The sequence below is a fragment of the Ambystoma mexicanum genome, chromosome 6p (assembly GCF_040938575.1).
Source record: "Ambystoma mexicanum isolate Mex_15411 chromosome 6p, UKY_AmexF1_1, whole genome shotgun sequence".
In the NCBI taxonomy this organism is placed as follows: domain Eukaryota; kingdom Metazoa; phylum Chordata; class Amphibia; order Caudata; family Ambystomatidae; genus Ambystoma; species Ambystoma mexicanum.
Window position 1 is genome coordinate 68,146,938 of NC_090935.1, and position 19,989 is coordinate 68,166,926.

The window sequence follows — 19,989 nt, forward strand, 5'->3', positions numbered from 1 at the left end:
GCCTGATGCCCATATAATGCCCACAGGTAAGCATGGTGGTCCCTGGCCCCAGGAACCAATCTGATAATCACCCATATCGACATTGTCACACAATAGTGTCCACTAATTATGGCAAAATAACATTGGTGGGGTAGATTGAAATCTTGTGTCAAGTTGGGTTCATGGGGCTTTTACAAAGCTGTTTAGGGGTTCACTATGCTTGACCTCATTACCTGAATCTGTTATAGATAGACCAGGCGGGCATTACATGCTGAATCTACTCAATTTGAAGTGAATCATGAGCTCAAGAACATCTAATGTTTCAGTAAGATGAACAATCTTTCAGTAAGATGGACAAATGTCTGATAAAGAGAAATATGCACACATGTTGCTGTCATGTCCAGTTTTTGCTAGAATACACATACCTGGGAGGTGGATGGAGTCAAATGTTTCAGTGTTGCAGGAAATAGTGACTGATCAGAGAAAAAAGAGGCAATCCAAGCCAGTGGAGTGTAATGGGAGCTAAGGTCTGGGAGTCATTAAATTGAGAATGGGATATGCCAAAAAATGCAGACATATCGAGGATGATGAGCCTAGATTAGAAATTGTAGTGACAGGTTAAGAACATTACGACTGTCTTACTGAGCAAGCACATTACAAAAACCTAAATAAGCATGTAAAGGACTTTGATTGAAGGTTATCATTCCATGATGGACAGTCTGTTATCTTAAATTTGAAATCTTTTGAAATACCTGTCAGAGAAGAGGAAGAGGAAAAATGCATTTTGGGAACAAAATACATTTGGGATGCAATGTTTGTATGCTTGAATTCCGAGGCACATAATGCACACTGAGCTTGCTGTTCATTGAATTTTTCACAACACTCATAAAAATTAAGTTTATGTAAGCATCAATCATACGTATTTGGAAACACACAGGAGCTGCATGTGATGATGAAATGGCTGTGAGATAGCTCGCCCCATTTGGGTCTGACGGCTATCCTTATTCCCATTTCTGGAGAAACATTTCCTCTCCCCAAAAACAAGGCGTCTCGCCAAATTTATGAAAAGGAGGGGGTGAGGAGCAGAGCTTAGATTTCAGGTTTTGTGCATTCATAAACCCTAATACACAGACATCCTGAAAGAATTATGCATATCGGAGTCCCTAAGAAGTGCTACAGATACAGTGAATCAGTTCATTTGATGGTTGTGTTCAATGAAACGGCTTAAGTTAACACTAACCTGCTGAGTCGAAAGTTGTCCTTCACAGATACCATGTGTGGCCCAAAGGTCTCAGTCATGCCGTACCTCTCCATAAGAGGAATATTGAGTCTCATGAAGAACTTCTTTGTGTCCTCCTTCATCGGAGCAGTACCAGCGTGACACCAGACACACCGGTCAAGGCCAAGGCCAGCCTTTATCTCCTTGTGGATAGGAGTTTCAGCAAACGAGTAGTCCCATGACAAGCCATCATCACTGAAAAGGACATTTTAGAGGTTATGAAGCAGATAAATAAAAGTTAGAGGGAAGGTTGAGGACAAATAACCTAAGGACAGAAGAGAGCAAAGGCAAAGACATTGATGATGTGTGGAAAAGGGAAAGGAGTAAGCAGAACATGTAAAGAAGACCATGAGAACAATTCTTACATTAGGACTATTTACTGCATATGGATCAGCAAACAAAATAGCAATCCCCCCCTTCCCATCAGCACTGATCCAGTATGGTGCACCACTACATGGAAACTGATGCTTGTCAATGTCTGCACAGCAATTAACCATAGAACAGACATTGCCGATGTAAACACCACAAATGACTTGGCTGCCATCTTCATTACAGAGACTTGGATGACATCCAATCCACCCACATCCTTGATGTCCTTATCCCCAGTGGCTACAGGTTTCTACAAAGAGACTGTCCAATCAAAGTGCCTGGGGGCATTGCCTTCATTCACAAGTCATCATGGCCAAACAACCAACTGGACGTCGATACTATTGGCTCTTTGAAAACCTTCCTGCCACTTTCCGTTCTCCCCAATGGGCACAGCCACCATCCACCTCATCTACTGACCACCCAAGCCCAACAACTTCATCAGAAACTTCACAGACCTGGTCACAACCATGTTTCTCACTTCACCATTGATGCAGGTAAACTTAGGTCTAACAGATCCATGGACACAAAGCTTGTTCACTAACTGTAACTCAAACATGGCAATATATTTCATCAAATGTCCGTGTAACAAAACATCAATTGGGACGACCACATGAAAAATGTAAACCAGACTTGGGGAACACCACAGCTGTATCAGAACATGTAATGAAAATGCACGGTTTTCCATATCTGGGCTCAGAAACATAATGAAGATGATCTGTTTTGGACAGTACTCTTTAGATACAGGGACCCCATGAAAAAGAAAGACTGATGCAGTAAGAACAAATATTGCTATAAAAAACTAACGCCATAATGAGGGCCTACATGAAGTTATCAACTAGTTTGTTTAACTTTCTTGAGTATTCAAAACATTTTTTGATACAGCTCTGGAATATAATATGTTACCCAACATTTTTTTTTGCCTTAAGGATGTTTTACAACATAACATCACGTATACATTTTGCAATTTAAGCATTATTTTGGCACTTTATATTTTGACAGGTAGTGACCACACCGAAGAGTACAATGAATCTGATGAAATTTACATACTACATTTACATTTACACAATATGGCCCCCAGACTTGCTGCTTTCTACAACGCACACGACTCCCACCTCTGACACGTTGAAGCAATTACATCTTTTCAAATCGCCGTCAGTACCACGCATACAGCTAATCGATTTCGACGGACACACTTCATACTTTGGGTTCTCCTAGAGAAGCTGAAATCAAACAATATAATGCTCCCAATTTCGGTTGACTGTGTACATGTAAGAGCATTTTAAAAGTTGGGTGTATACACATCCTATGTGAAGAAAGCAGGGCTATAACATTCCCCATATGCTATGTTATCTCAGACACCTATACAACCGCACCTGTTCAGGCAGACTTTGGAAGCAAGATTCATTCTTCTGTATTTTGACACTTTTCAGAATAAGAGAGGATCCCCTCCTCTTATAATTTCACCAATTTGGTTTTCAAAAAAGGTTTTGAATTGGCATTTTACTTTTCATTCAAAGAGGATCCAGTGCGTTCCAGCGTATTCCATAGACTCTAGTTGCACACAAGTAACCAGAGACGACCGTTACACTTGGAAGTCTACTGTCGCTTAAGAAGGAGTTAAACCCTAAGTAAGTAGACATAACTTCATAATGGCATGTGAACATGACATCTGTACAAAGAGTGTTCGAATATATGTCAATACATATCTATTCTCTCTAACAGGTCTCCAGTTTCATAAGCCAATACCTTATGTTAAATCAGGGCACATGAAATACCATACATTACAAATATGGTAACATAAGTTTCTTCTTTGAAGAATTCAATAATCAATATAAATGATTCACATGCCTCAATTCCCCCACCTAGTAATATTTAAATATTCCTCTGAAGGTAGCAACACGTCACATTGTCATGACATTGGAATCCAATACCGCAACACATCATATTGTTGATATATTCGGACCTAACAACTGCCACAATTCTAAACTATCAGCGTTAGCGATTATGAACATTTCTAAATAGAGAAGAACAGAAACATGTTGGGGTAGAAGGGTTCCTAGTTTTAGGAGGCTGTTTGCTTCATATCTTTAAAAGGGGCACATTAAGCATGGTGTGTTGATGGTATTATAAGTTTGTGAATTTTGAGAAGTTCTAAATGTGCAAAGCAGAGTATTCACAGATTAATTGTAATAATGGTATGTCTTGGAGATTGATTGCACATATTATATGTTTCCATACATGAATTGTGTGCACTACTGGGTGCATCAAATGATATAGATTGTGTTGTGTGCAGGATAGTTACGTGATGGCACTTTATTGAAGGGGATTAGAGAAAGTTGTTATGGTGATAATGCATACCCGGAATAATCCCCTTTTGAAATCCTCCAAAAGGATTTTTTTGTGGTAGTTACTAAGCTCATCAGGATCCAGTCTTCAGTGTTTGAAAAGGGGGAGGATTTATCCGGTCATAAGGGGTAAGTGGAAGGTGCGTTAAGTGAGGGAGGCATTGATGATTGCCAGGTATGATAGAATTGCTTCAATCGAAAGGGTCTTGAGGACAGAAGCAGGGAGGGTGTTGCTGGCTTAGGAAGTGGTCTTGAGCCTAGGGTGGCAGTCAGGTCTCCCATAGTGAATGTCTTGAAAGTTGTCCAGGTAGTGGTGGTTTTGGGGAATTGGATGTGTGGTGTGCTTTCAGCTGCCACATTGCTTTCTGTATGTTTGTGGACCATGTAAATTGTTGTTGTGTAAAGAGTTGATGGCAGTGGATATTTCAATTGGGTGTGGTATGGATGCTTTGGGGCGAGGGTTGATGCAATGCTTCATGACTTTCAAGAGGGTTCTGCTTTTCGTTGTTGGCCTTGAGTGTTAGGGAGAATTCTCAAAAATGTGCTAATTCCCTCTACCTTAGAGACCACCAACAACTTTTCTGGATTTTGAGGACTTGATTTTTTTAACCCGGAGAGAGTGAGACCCTTTTCCCCACTCTCTTTTTTATGTGATTTTATACACTGTGTTTCTTTTTGGTTATGGAGTCTAACAAACTCCATAGGCATCATCTTTTACAATTGTGTCACAAAGCACCTTTAGTCCAGTGACACAGGGAAGTCTTTCAGGTTTCCCAAAGTTTAAATACCTTCCCTGGGATAAACTATTGTTTCCCAGAGGAGTAGAGTGAAATTGACTCTACTTAGCATTGTACTTGCTAGTCCCAGCACACACTATCTTACAACAGAGTGCTGAAGGGGTTACTTAGCATCCCCTGTGTCTAAATGCTCATGTAACATCTTATATTTGACCATTTCCTCTCAGAATGGCTGGTGGCAGTAGTTTTGCAATGAACTACCATGATTTAACCCGACCGCAACTGTTCGCAGCTCTGGTAACCATACATTGCGGGAGCCATGTTTTTCAAAATGGCGCCGAGCATCCTTTGTTAAAATGGTCCCGGTCTTCTTTTTTCGCCATTTCTTTGTGGAAAGGTCCTTCTAGAGTTGTTCTCTGCGCGCCAAACCAAGTTTGGTCTCTTTGTTTATTCACCTTTGGCAGGCTTCAGGAGTGAAACCCGCCTCTGGCTCCAGAGTGTCTGGGGTAGGCAGGAAGTGAGGGAGGTGCCCGAAACTCCCTGTGCTTAGTCTCCTAGGAGACCCAAATGCACTCTGTGATGATTGGCTGGCTGACTGTCTGGCAAGGACAGCCACACTGCTGGGTGAGTGGCAGCTAGGATGGAATGAATGGGAGAGAACTGAATAAAAGGTGAGTCTCTTGGCTTGGAAGGCAGAGTCGACCACTGGACGAAGGAACTGAAGAAGAGCTTGAATAGGACAGCTGCTGCACCGCCTGGACCATTGGTTTGCCTGGTGAAGCCCTGCTGCAGGTCCGAATCGCCAAGTTTGCATCTACAGAGAAGCCCTGCAAGGACGACTTCTCCCTTTGAGTTGGTGGGACCAATCAACTCCCAAGTAAGCCACCTGGACACCCATCTCGGAGCTGGTTGAATTTCATCAGAGTTGCTGCATGAAACCATAGAGCCAGGGAGAGGGACACCAGATTGTGTGCGTTGATTGTAAGCTGGCCTGAAGCTTTTGGAAGATCCTCTGGACTCCCACAAAGCAGGACTGACCAAGTCTGACCCCCCTCAGTGGAGTGGGGGATCTCAGATGTGAGGAAAGTCCACCTTGACAGCCAGGAACCGCACTTATTACTATTTGCTGTACCGCAAGGAGCTGAAACGTGAACCAGCCACGGAAAGTAGAGTTTGCAGAGGGCAGCGAGTAGAAGCAGGCAGATTACGAAAGAGACAAAGGTATTCTGAAAAAGCTACCCTATTTGTTGTACTTTTAGCTGGAGACAAAAATTGACACAAAGAAAGGTGATACCATCTTTCTAAACATATTTAAAGAATGGTAAACAAGTTGAAAAAATAGTGGTTGGGAACAGAAAACACAATATTGTGTAAGGAACAACAGAGTTCATGTTGTTTATATTTTTTATTTTTTATTTTGTGTTATATTTGCATATACCCAAGAGGTTGTTGTTTTTAAATATGCTTATGTGAACACATTTCATAGTGGACCATTTGACTGACCAGTACCATTCTTTACATATGTTTAGAAAGATGGTATCACCTTTCCTTTGTTTTCTCTCCAGCTAAAAGTGCAACAAATAGGGTAGCGTTTTCGGAATTCTTTTGTCTCATGTAGTTGTAACATCCTCATCTGAAAAAGCCCCCTGAAATTAAAAAAGAGGATTCATTGTGCTCCTTGTGTGTGTACAGCTTAGGAAAGAGGCTGTTGCAATAGTCCAGCCCAGTGAGAATTAGAGCTCTGGAGACAGTGAGCTTCTGGGGGAAGGAGAGTAAAGGAAGGATACATCTGAGGAGGTGCAGCTGGTAGTGTATCTTCTTCAAGACGTCAGAGATGTGAGGAGAGAAGGAGAAAGTGGAGTCGAAGATGATGACCCCAAGGTTTTTAGCCTCACAGGTGGGAGCAGGAAGAGGGCTAAGAAAGGCCGGCCAGAGAGTGATAGGAAACGAGGTATGTAGGTGTGGAGTAGGTGTGCAGATGAGGAAAATCTCGGAGTGGAAGCTAAGGATCTAATGGGGTCCATTGCTTTTGAAATGGAAGAAGTTTTAGAGGTTATTATGAAAGCTAGTGACTCAAGAGCAACAGGTACTAACAACATGCCGAATGGGCTTTTTAAGGGCTCACCATTACAATGGTCACAAATCCTGAAGATTCTGTTCGATAACATCTTGAGGACGGGCTACCCACCCCCAACCTGGAGTACAGCTTACATCATTGCAATTTTCAAAAAGGGCAGCAGAAGTATACCAAAAAATGACTGCCCAATTTCAATTTTAGACTCGGACAGTAAAATCTTTGCACGTATAATGCTAAAACATCTAAAAACACGGGTGAGTAACAATTCTCTGATTCCACCCCCTCAAATTGGTTTCTGTAAATCACATAACACTAACGTAAATGGGTTCTTTTTAAGCAGTTAACAGGAACTTGTAAACCAGTCAAAGTATCCCGTCATTTATATTGCGGTGTTGGACCTCTCAAACGCCTTTGACACAGTTGTAAGAACCAACCTGTGGGAAAAGCTAACAGAGTGGAGCATGCCTGGAAGGCTGTTAAATCTAATAAAGAAGCTACACGAGGGCTCAATTGTGAGATTTCGACTGAATCAGGAAGGTTCCCTAACAGAAAAGATATCTACTGCCAATGGCTTACGACAGGGATGCATTTTGGCACCCGGCCTCTCTAGCAGCGGAACTTGGTAAGAAGCTAGAAGCAGTATCATTTGCTGCACCAACAATAGAGAACCTGGCAGTTTGTTGAATCGCTTACGCCGGTGACTTTATTTTAATAGATCGCACCCAAACTGGCTGGCGGAGGCTCTTGGAGGCCTTTGAGGTTTTTGCCAGAGAAAACAATTATTAACCACAAAAAAACACAGATCATGTCCCGGTTGAAAATAAACGTAAGACCCAGTTGCACTGCTCAATGAAAGATATTGCTCTAAATCAGATTTCTTCAATTGCATACCTTGGTTTTCCTTTCACAAGTTCTCTGGACAGATTGCATCTTAAGAAACACGAGAGTGAAAGCAGATTTTTACATCCCTCAAATGATACTTATTAAGAGCAAATACTGTAGATTCTCACTGGTACCTGTCATTCACTTTTCCAAAGGCAACTGAGCCCTAAATTGGGTTATGGGAGAGAGCTTCTTGATGATTGGGCACTCGAGCACCTAGTGTTACGCTCACCTGGCTCCCACAGGGGCATCGATCTGAACTGGACAGCTGCGGTCTCCACCAATGTGATGCGTAGTGCCGAGATGACAGACTGGACTGGCCCACCTAGCTTCGTTTGCTTGGCCCGTAGGAGTATTCTTCTGCAAATGGAGAAAGGGAATTAACCATCCGTGGAGTTGAGTGTTCACCCCCACCCCCGCTGTTCTCCCCACTGATCACCTTTGATGTCCCCTCCTATAGTCTCACCTGATGGTTTGGAAAGATGAGCTCTCCATCCTGCATTGAGCACAGGGGCACGTAGATAACCAGTTGCTTCACTGGTTCGAAGGAATTGGTGAGTTCCAGAACAATATTGACTCTGAGATTTCCGGCGAGACGCCGTAAGTATATAGTTCGTAAGAGTTCAAATGTCTGACTTTCACTCTTGTCCGATTCCTTGCAGGTTGCAGCTTGACCCTAGCGAAGGGTTCCTCTTGGCAACCAGTAACATTCAGGTAAGGATTTGTATTGTCCAACACAGTTCGATAAAATAATGTCAGTATGTAACCTGTGGCTTTCTCCCTTATACAGGTGCTGAGAGAAATTATGAAGTCTCGGGAATAATGCCTCTGGCGGTAAAATTAGGTAAGTCTATCGTGGTGAGAAGGATTCCCCTTGTTTGTCCCTTGTTTCAACTTGCTGTCCTTTTGTTCCCCTTAGGGGCTGGGGTGTGGCGAAGAAGCGGTGGAGGCTGCGCCGACCCGTGAAGAGGAATAGTACCCCCGGCGTTAAAATCAGGTAAGTCTATGGGGGGTAACTAATATTGCCTCTGTTTATTCCCTTGGCTCACCTTGCTGTTCTTGAGTTCCCCTTAGGTGCCCGAGTGCGGCGGGAACATGCAGAAGGATGCGGTGGATTGTGAAGATGCTGCGAAGGCCGGTGAGTTCAGCGCGGCGCTGCAGCAGGCGAGGCGACGCGCATGAAATAACTTCTTTCTTCCAGATCGAAGGCGCAGTGGATCGGGAATTCAGGTAAGGATCAAAGGTATTGCTCTTGTTCTAACCTTTTCTCCTTCTTTCTCCCTCTTTCTAGGAGCTCCAGACTCGAGGCGGGCGTGGCGGAAGACTGGATGCAGACTTGCAGGCACGGTGAGCGTTACGCTGCTGGATTCAGAATAACGCGAAGCGTGTGCTGCTCTTCGGGCGTGGTTTAATTAGCCTCCAAAGTAGTCCCCGGTAAGTATTCCTCCTCAACCCCACCCGAGTAAAAAATAGTTCCTAGGTAAAGTAGTCCCTTCTAAGCCTCTTTTGGCTTGGAGCTCTTGCAGCATGGTCTGCATCAGGTACGTTTGCAGCATGGTCTGACTCTCCATATGAGCCTGACGCCATAGACGCCAGGACTGCGCCCAAATAGCCCCTAGCAGGGGTTGTTGGGCTTGCTTGGAATAACTTGATGCCTGCTTCCAGGGTTGCTGGAGTTGATCTGGATCCCCGGGGGTAGGCATCATGACATCTAGCCACGATAGAAGGTGTAATTTGGCAAAGGTTTTGGGTATTTATTTTTGTGGGAGTTTTAACATAGGTGCCCAGGTTTTCTGATATTCGGCCCAATTCTTTTCTGACAATGACTGAAAAATTAGTATTCGATTCGTCTACCACTTGTTGAAACTTCAGAGATACATCATGGGTATTGTAATCTGTAATCCGAATGTGTAGGAGAAACCATTTTAACGAATGTTGTATATAAACTAGAACTGTGTCTAATCAAATAATAGACTGGTTTGTTCTTTAGACTGTATAACACTATAAAAGACTTCTCCAGAAGACCTTAGTGTTTCCAAGAGGTTATGTATTATTCCCATCTTAGATGGCTTCCATCCTGACACAATTTCCATATGGAATCCCCCTGTGACCCAGCCAACACAAACCTGGAGAACTCTACTATCTCTACATAATGTATCAGATAATAGACACATTGGAAATGAGCAAAGGAACACATGTTACTATATATTCTGATTCAGCCTATGTCACATCCACCGTACACTCAGGATTGTCAAAATGGCGGAGAAGGTGGTTCAGATAGTCTGATGGTGCACCTGTACAGCAAGCAGCACTACTCTCTAGATTGATTGATCCCCTAGAACATCCAACAATGGTAGCCGTTGTGAAGTGTGCAGCACATACAAACAACACAGACCTGGTAATGATGCAGCAGACAGGGCAGAATAAGAAGCCGCATATCTTCCAGTACCTCATCGCCCAGTGCCTCCCGAACTAGTCTTGCAACAAACACAATTGCTAGTTACATAAAATTCTGAACCATTGACCCAAGTAATTTAAATAGAAGGCCACACCCCTGAACAAAAGAAAGAGTTATGGTGCAAAAGAGGGTGCTCTCTATCCCCCACAGACTTGATTTGGAGGCAAAACATTACAGGTAAAGTCACAGAAATTGCTTGACTTTGCTCTGGAGCAACTGCATTAAACGCAAGCATACCTCCAAACAGTATATTGCGGCAGATATGAGGGGGACTGGTCTGTCCCCAATCTGCAGGAACACATTGACAAGTTTGTTGCAAATTGTACTACATTGCACTTGTAAAGTACAGGATATAGCCTTAATACATTGACGGGTATCTTGCCACGCCCCTCTGGGCCCCTACTGGGAGTTCCATATCCACTATGATGACATGGTTAACAGGTACAGTAACTATCATTATGTAATTGTTGTTGTGCCCATTCTCTCGCTGGCTTGAGTCAGGACCCACTGCCTAGCCAGATGTCAAATCAGTTGCCAAATTGTTAGTCCACAAGATATTTCCTCGCTAGAGAATATGTGATGTCATAAAGTCTGATAATGGGACCTACTTCTTTAATGAATTATTCAAAGAGATACCCGTCCTGTTACGGAACAAGCACAAGTCATGCTCAGTCTATCACCTGCAAGCCAATGGGATGGTGGAGCATCTCAAAGGTTTATGGAAACAAAAGTTGTCAAAATGATGTCTTAGCTTAGAAAATAAATGGCTGTACTGTTTGCCAATGGCCCTGTTCAGAATCAGCAATTCCTAGAGCAAGGTACATCATTTAACCCCCCATAAGGTGGTTACTGGTAGGAGGCTACACACACCCCTCATACGTAAACAGACAGCTTCTAATACACACAAAACTGCAGATGTTTTGGGAAAGGAGTTCAGTGGGCATCTGATCGACTTAACCCGAGATGTAAGAATTATGTCTCTGCCACAATCCCCATTATTTACAGGAGATTCAGTCTATGTGAGGACCTTTGATAGATGCTGGAACGAGAGATGATTCCATGTGCCTCATTAAGTATTTTACTGCACACCGACTGCCATCAAGATCAAGGGTCATTGTGCGTGGATTCATCTCTCTGCCATTCTCAAGAACACCAGTACTAACCTCCCAACCCAAGAGGAGGACGACAAAGAAGGGGACGGATAAAGGAACACTTGACAAGATGAGTATAGAACTTGCTCCAACAGGGTTTTTTTTGGCAAATAGTCAATAACGTTTGTGTTCAGCATCAAGGAGAGACAAACCCAGGAACACCTAAACAAATCTGAAAAGTGATGTGTCATGTTGGTCATTTGTTTTCTGTTCTCTTTCTTCTCTATTTTGACAATGTTTATGAGGGTGGGAGAAGTAGCTGGGGAGGAAGTAGAAATGGGTGGGCAGGATAGTAGTGCAAGAACATCAAGGTTTGTGAATGACAGAATGTCAGTACAACCAGGTGTGCCAGTACCTCAATACAGAAGAGATGTATGTGATTTGATAGTTTTCCTACGGGATTTTGACATTATAAAGTGCTCTGTTAATCAGGCCAATGTGTTTGAAAGCACTTCAAGGCAAGGGAGGGAACAAGGGAAAATACAATGACATTCTTACAGTCTATGAACAGTAAGGATGTGAAATTAACTATAGTACTATGCCTGACTCTGCCTGACGACATTTCAGATACTGGAAGAGTTAAGATACTGCAAGAGTTAAGACATAGATAAGGAAGGGAGGGGGAGAGTGGGAAGGAAATGGAAACAGACAGGCGACTACCGTACTAGGCCAGATGACATTTCTGGTAGAGTCGGAGAAAACAAAAGGTGAGGGAGAGGGGTGCAGGAAGGGAGGGGAGGAACAAAACAAGTTACTATCGTATTAGGCCTGATAACATTTCAGATTGTGCTGGAGGAACAAGTAAGGGAAGATTGGAGGAGAGAAACGAAGTTGCTATCATACTAGGTTCAGGGACAATTCTGATAGAGTAAGTGCATAGAAGAAAGTAGAGAAAAAAGAGGTAGAAACTGTAAAAGTTCAAAATTAAGACAAAGAGGAGGTTATTTCAGATGATGTAGATGTGCATTTCCATGATTAAAATAATATGTGGTAGAACCATATGAAGTCGGTGGGAAGGGAGAAGTACAAAGAGTTCTGTTTGATGTACCCTACCATTCCACATGCAACTAGAAACCCCAGACTTTTAATTCCCAAAGAAATGCCACCTCAAATTACAAAATGCCTGGTGCACTGACGTTTGTGTGGAGTGAGAGGGTTATTTCAAGGACAAAGTGTACAAGCAACAATAACAGAACCCGATAAGATGAGTGTTCCGGAAAAATCAAAGAGAACGATGTGAGATGTAAACTAAGACTGCAGTTGCAGTTGTAAGGTGCTGCTTTCAGTCACATTAAATGGGAAAAGGCCTTCATGTGTTGCAGACCAGGAGGACTGATGGGATGTGGTGGGGCACATTCATAGAATGCGTTCTGATATCTGGGGATCATGTCCATAGGGGAAAGGAGTGCGTGGTGTTACCATCCTGATGGTCCATTGTTGTTGCTTTTTTCCTGCTTCTAGAGCTATTGTGCAGATACTTCAATCACCCCACTTGACCTGCACCTTCAAAATCAGAGTGATCCGACACAAGGGCAAAGTCCGCTGGGGAAAAAAGGCCAGGGTGTTGGCATCCCACTGTCCCATTATTGCTGTTTTTTTACTTCAGCTGGAACTGCCGTGCGGATACCCCACCCAGTCCACCTCACTTGTACCATGAAATTCAGAGTGATCCTGCATGAGGGTGAAGCCCACAGGGGAAAAGGGCATGGGGTGTTGGCATCACGCTGGGGTGTTTGCGGCCCCGATGGTGGCTGTAGGAGACAGCCTTGAAGTCCTCCAGAGCTTATTTCTGGACTAGCATTGTAGAAGCAGTTATATCGGTCGCGTGGCAGTGCACCATTCAAAATGACGTAACCTGCATCACCGTGAACAAGAGCAATACTCGGGAGCGGGAGTACCTTCTGCACCGATTTCAGGTACAGCCAGTAGGCTACTGGGCCCTAAGGCTTCAAAGTTGGCGTTGGATCCGGGGGAGGGGGTCGGGCTGTTAATTATCAAACTCATTATTAAGCATCAAGGCTGTGGCTGTACAACATTCTAACATATAAAGCAGACTGGTTTTGAACTTGCAGACTTATTTGGGGGTTATTAACCAACAATAAGGAACACCTTAATAATTTCAAGTTTACTTTGGCAGATTAATGATTTTATCAGGTCCTGGGTTTCTGAGCTGGTGGTTGCGGTCACACACTGAAATAACTTGTGCAGGACCACTGGTACTCTACCTGATTGACTGCTTTGTTTTAATTTGCACTTGTAAAAAGGGTTGCAGCACGGGCGCAACACAGTGTATTATTACCTAAACCTGAGGATCCACAAGGTAGCTTAGGCACCAAGTGCCACCTATAGTGCTGTAGGGAGGAGACGGAATCTGGCGGCCCCTTAAGCAGTCAGCATGCCTTACCCTGAGCATAGACCCTATAGCTTTGATTCAGGCAGGTGGTCTGTCCCTTGCTTTAACTGACCTTTTCAGGGAGGACAACTACTAAACCTAGTGGTGAATTTTAAGTTGGCACTTTGTAGGCCTGGACATTGCACACTGAAGCCTGGGTTATTGTTTACTGCACAGCGGACTGTGGGACTGATTGGTTGCTAACATACATGTTAAAGTAGAAACATTCCCTTTTATGCTTCACATATTTTAAATATTTTATTTGCATCCAGACTAAATGTATTGTATACTTTATATTTGGTCAGTTACCAATACCCTACCATCACTCCACCAAACATCTGGAACAGGGTCTGGGACCATGGACAAGCCTTTGACTGTTTTACCCATTATTGGTTATATTTGCTTTGTTGTATTCCTGAGATATACTTCTTATTCTTGCATCATTCATCTGGTATTTTAATATCCATAAGTGCCCAGAAATGTAGGTTTTGTTTCTTAGCATTGATAAAGGCACATTCAGTTTTATATACGTGCTGTGATCATAATTGTATGATCCTAAGGGGTTCACTTAGGCACTAGCACTTTGGCACTGAGCGTTCAAGCACTTTAGTACCAGGCACACTTGCAAGAACACGGTTGGCTCACAGTTAAATCAGACATGTCCAAAAGAAAGGCTGCAAGCCCACCTTCCAGCAGCACTGTTGGGAAGCAAACCTCCAACTTTGTTTAACGTATAGAGGAGGCCAATGCAATGATTGATGAAATTGCAGAGCTCCTGTATTACTTCGATCCTAGGGAAGCCAGGCTATCCACTAAGGGGCCCGGCAACATGCGGTAGCCATGTGAGGGAGCGTATCCCAGTGTAAAGAATGTAGATTTCAGTGTGGTCATTGGTGTGGAGGTCATGGCATTGGCTAGCAAGCAAGCAGAACCTTGTGCTCGGACAAGGCAGATGAAGCTCTCCCATTGCAATATTAGTGTTGAAGAGATGTGCAAACTTTCCAAAGAGAGCATGGGTGCCCATAGTCTGAGTTTAACTGCCCTTGTGGAAGTGGGAAAAAGGCTGCCTGGTTATGAAGTACCGATCACCATGATCAGCATGAAGGGGAAACTTTTAGCATAACAGTAGAGGTCAATCAGCATGTCAATGGGGCTCGCATTGATGGATTCAGGCGAAGGGGGATGGAAGAATTCAGTGGCACATCTTACGTCGATTCAGACGACTCTGCATGTACTTTCTACCCTCCTGAAGTTACCATTAGCAATCGGTTTGAGACCCCGAGTAATAATAATATAAACCCCAACACAATCTCTGTACCCACTCCCACTAGCCCCAAATTATGGGTGGTAGAGGCATTGACTAACCCAATGGTAGATAAAGGGACCCATAGCTTTGGCGGTTTTAAAAATGCCTATTGCTCGAAGCATCACTCCAGAAAGAAAATGAGGAATTGAAAAGGGAATTGAGTAAGCTCAACAGGGTCGTATATAGGTTGATGTTACGCTCACACAATGAGAGCTAGGGGTCCATAGCCAGGGAAGGGGGTCAAATTGACACGCATAAAATCAACGGGCACATTAAGTTGGGGCATAGACAGGAGTGGAACAGAATACATTTAAACCCCCATCCTCCATTACAAAGACAAGCCTGTGGGATTAAGCCTTGCAAAAACATGTCACCAAGTGCATGCTCCAATATAAGGGGTAATATGGGTAGTAAACAGAGGCATGTTTGTTTTTACTTGGTGAATGTTCCTAAATCTTTGGCGGTAAAACACAAACAGGGAGACAGTCTGATCAACAAGGCCATTAACTGGTTGAGGGCGAAAAGAGGTTGCATCTCAAATATAAGCAGTGACATATTATCTTGTGAAAGATTGGAAGTCCCACAAGGTGTGTATTTGATTAAAATCCGGATGAAGGATGACACGATGCTCAGGATAGTCTGGTAATGGAGTATCAGTCTTTACTCCCGTGTGGACTGGCTATAACAATCAAAATGTCTCTGCATCGATGGCATTTGACCGTACAGGCCTGAGAACCAATCTCAGTACCCAGGGGGTTGATTGTGGTTTTTTCAACTTGCTGCTGTCCAGTCAGCCATCTGGCCCACTGGGTAACAAGCATTTCTATCAGCCCCCCTTCATGAGATCTGGAGGGGAAGTCAGTGTTGAAGATAGTGTTCACTGCAACAAGGGCCCTTCGGGTAGTACGGATGGCCCATTTCGGCACCAGTGCAGATTGATCCAACTAAGCCGGGGGTATGATGGGACCTCCTTCAACTGATGGGTGGGGCACCTTGGACAGGGACAGGATACTGCCCTAAGCTGGACCCTGTGGGTGTGGTGGACAATGACCTCAGCACCACAATGGAAGTCTCAATCATCCATGACCTGGGGTGCATGTACTTTCGTGGAACATAGCTGGGTGAATAAATACATAGGTTTATAATGATTGGCAGAATTTCATTCAGGGACATGGGATAATAAGGCTACAGGAAACCTGGGCTATTGGAGCACCCATGTTCAAGGGTATGCCACTTTTGCCAACCCAGCATCCAAAGGGAAGAAGGGACGCCCAAATGGGGGATTGGTGACGTGGGTGGATGTTGCTCTGTTTAAGTCCATTCATGTGTGGCTTCTGGTTCCCCTGACCTGCTTAAACTGTACCTTAAGTTAAAAGATGATTCCATGATCATGTCCATACATTTTTCTAATAGGGTTTCATCAAGCTTGGTTGTGGATCTCATCTCAAGGATGATTGTCCATATCCACCATTGGAGAACAAGTTCACCAGGTCCCTTGAGGATATTGATTATGTTGGATTTAAATCTCCAGTTTGAGCACGTGTCTAGCATGGTTGAAATCATGGATGAGGAGGATAGCCACTGGGGTATAGGTAGCCTTAATTCCGCCTATCCAACAAGATAATATGGGAATGCAGAGGAGGTAGCTACCTTGTTACTACCGGCCAACCTTAGGGCTTGTAATGGCTGTTTCCAGGGGACACCCAAGTCAGACCTATGGTAAAATTTATCACATCTTTGTTAATGGGACACAGTGAATAGTTTCTCCATCCAAAGAAGTGTTGAAAGTGGTCATCATCCCTTGGTGTTGGAGGTAAAGGAGTCCCTTTTGGGGCTAACATAGGTGGATGAAACTAAGGCACAGGAGGGTGGCGTCCTTCTGATTGTCCATGGTCATGCTAGACGTAACATCAGGTGGGGGAAGCTTGACCTGGACGCGATCTTGCCTATGGCATACCATGCAATCGTCCCCCTTCTGGGCGGGTGTCGTTAATGCAGATAGAAAAGATAGTGTTACCTTTAGTGAGACTGCACGAGAACCTGACTGGGAAACCGGGGCTCATTTTCTCTAAACCACTGAAACAGTGAACAAATTGACCGAGGTATTGCCCCTGTGGTATGATAAGGAATACAGGCATGCTAAGGGTTAGTGAAGCTAGGACCCGATACTTGCCCAATTCCCTTGGGCTGGTGGTGGTTACAATTGAGTACCAAAAGATATTAAAGAACACAAAGGGGGTTTGGTGCCAAGAAACCTGGGCACCCGCTTGACTGCAATAAATAAAGGTGATTCAAAGGGGCTTTGAAGTCTTATGGAGGTGGGTCACAGAACAGGGTCCATCACTCTACAGAGTAGAAAGAGCACAGAGTGGTAATATGCCTGGGGTCCAAGGGTAGAGGTGACTGCTACCTGTAGCTGGAGTATGCAGCTGGACAATGCAAGAGTTACGCTGGCTAGGTACAGTGGTGCCCTCATTAGGTTCACTAGTGAGCATGGCAATGGTGCGGTTTGCGTCTCACTTCAGGCATACAAAGCCCAGGCGAGACAGGCTGCAATCTATGAGAACCACCTACCTGGTGACTGTGGAAAACAAGTACCTCAAGAACATCCTGGGATTAACACTTCCCATACCTAATTTACCATTTCTCCTAGAAACAGGCATGCAGGGCATCAAGTCCATTTGTCAGCTCCGACCGGTGTACTACTGGGTCTGGTTGTGGTTGAATGAATGATTGTGTAAAGTGAGAAGTACTGATGGATGTAATCAAACAACTAGGGGGTTATTTGTGAGAGTGGGCTGTCCATGTTCAGAAATTACTGGGTGAGCTGGGACATGGAGAGTTTCGGATGAATCCAAGTGTTATTTCCAGTTACTCGATGGCTGTGATAAAGACTGTAGCTTTGGAAAAGGCACAACGTGATAACTCCCTTAAGATTGCTGGATAAATGACTCTGCCACATTATTGCAGCATCAAGGTGCAAGAGAGAGGTCTATGAGGATTATCTTGATTATGTCAACCGTAAATAGGAAAGATCCATATTTATTAAGTTGCATTTTGGGATCTTACCTATAGCAAGTTTAAGGCACAAATGGAACAACCATGTATTATCTGTCTACCCATTGTGTAATACCTTAATGAGGATATGGTCCATGTTTTAATGACATGCCCTGTCACATTGCCATTGAGAAAAAAATATTTAAAGCCACTATTTTTCGCTCGAGGTTGTACAGCGACAAGTGTGGCCATGGCGACTTGAATCAATTCAGCAACACCTTCACAATTTACGCCCCCAGCAAATGTCTTGTGTGGGCATGAGAGTAAGATTGAAGAAGGTGTTGATGAATTTTTAATGTTCTCTGGATAATATTTTATTGTTAACATTTTAAAAAATGTTATCCTATAATGTGAAGCCATTTTCCTGCTTTCTTTTATTATGTTATTGTATTTAAATAATTGTTATAATATATGTACTCTTATGACTTTCTGTCGAAATAAAGTCTTATGAAATGGAAATGGAAATGGATTCATTCACAAGCTAACCTGGGTCAAGCAAAAGGAAAGACCAACTAAATTGCAGATACTTACACAGTTTTTCTTAGGTTTCAGCAGAAATGGCGATGTAGCTGTGGGGTAAAAATGATAACTGAGCAAAGACATTGGTGATACCGGAGTTTAAAGGGGGCACCTCTGCCTTCATGGACACCATCTGGAGCTGTGGCCCAAATGATTATTTGCAATTGCCACCATCATGGAATGGCATATGTGCTCTGACCACCCTCCACTCCCTTGCGCTCATTGTAACAGAAGACCACCTTTACAATAACTGCTGTGCCCATCCTAACTGGCCCTGTTCCCCAACAACATTCTTGTAGATCAATTGACATTGGACTGAAAAGGATGGACACAAAATCTTGTGGGTCACTTGGACATGGACTAAAACTGTTAAAAAAAAGCCTAATTATTTTTCTAATGGTTCTACTGAGAAGCTGGAGCGATTCCACCTCAATACAGCCTATTCAACAAAGGAGAAACATTCTTTAGTTCCATCCCCATACCAGATATTCAGGCTGCAACTATTTCTAAATGGCTGCAGATAGCAAGGTAGGAGATCATAAAGTTAGCCAATGACAACGAGGAAGAGTTGCGAGCAACCATACTCATGACCCTCCAGAATGGGTACATATTCTAGCTCTTTACCGCTATGGAAGGAGGTATGTGCGCAGTGATAGGTACTTCCTGTTGTACGTATACAACCCCAAATGGCACTGATAATGGGTCCCATTCGTATGCCATTGGGGCCCTACATAATCAATGGGTGGAAATTGGAAAAGATGCAGGTGCGCCCAGCAAGGACTGGTCATCCTGGGTCCCATTGTGGTTGGGCCTAATGATAAAAGTACTGGTGCCCATTGTTGGCTTGTTACTTGATATCTTCTGCTCCTGTCAGCTCGTTCTATGCTTATGTACTAAATTGTTGTGTCGCTGGTCCCTTAGGCACGATTTTATATTCTACACCCGAACCAGAAAATTATAATGAGTATTGGTTAGTACAGGAGATGGAAGGTGTTTTTTCATCACATGGAAATTAGACTAGTTTGCCCAAAGTGGAGGTAGTTTATGTGATGTATCCCAGAAGTGGATACTTAAAGACGAATATAACAGGGAACGAGTAGCAAAGTGAATAGGGTAGTTAACAAATTAACTAGAGGGGGGAATGTTGGGATGCATGTCCAAAATCGCAACCCTAGGAAGAGGTTTAGACTGTTCAAATTATATTAGTCAGGAGCACAGAGGAGTTTTAAAGTATCAGTTGTAATTTTAGTTTAGCAATGCATGCAAACGTGAAAGGAGTTTTTTAGGATGAAAGGCTGTGCAGCAATATTGTTGCAGTAGACCCATAAGGGGTCAAGAGGGTCATAGCTGAGCACGGTGTGGGTTGATGAATGCAGAAGTGTATAGAATGTGTAACACTGTGTATTTAGGGAATTCTTGGTAGTTAATAGTAGGCCAG

General features: G+C 43.5%; 1 protein-coding gene across 6 annotated transcripts in view; it reads right to left on the reverse strand.

Moving 5' to 3' along the window:
• Positions 1 to 19,989, reverse strand: part of LOC138511221 (long-chain-fatty-acid--CoA ligase ACSBG2-like) — a 379,274-nt gene that overhangs the window by 77,300 nt on the left and 281,985 nt on the right. For all 6 annotated transcript variants that reach the window (XM_069626758.1, XM_069626757.1, XM_069626756.1 and 3 more), the window contains one exon: positions 1,220 to 1,453. In XM_069626758.1, coding sequence (XP_069482859.1) covers positions 1,220 to 1,453 — 234 coding nt within the window. The remainder of the gene's footprint in view (positions 1 to 1,219; positions 1,454 to 19,989) is intronic.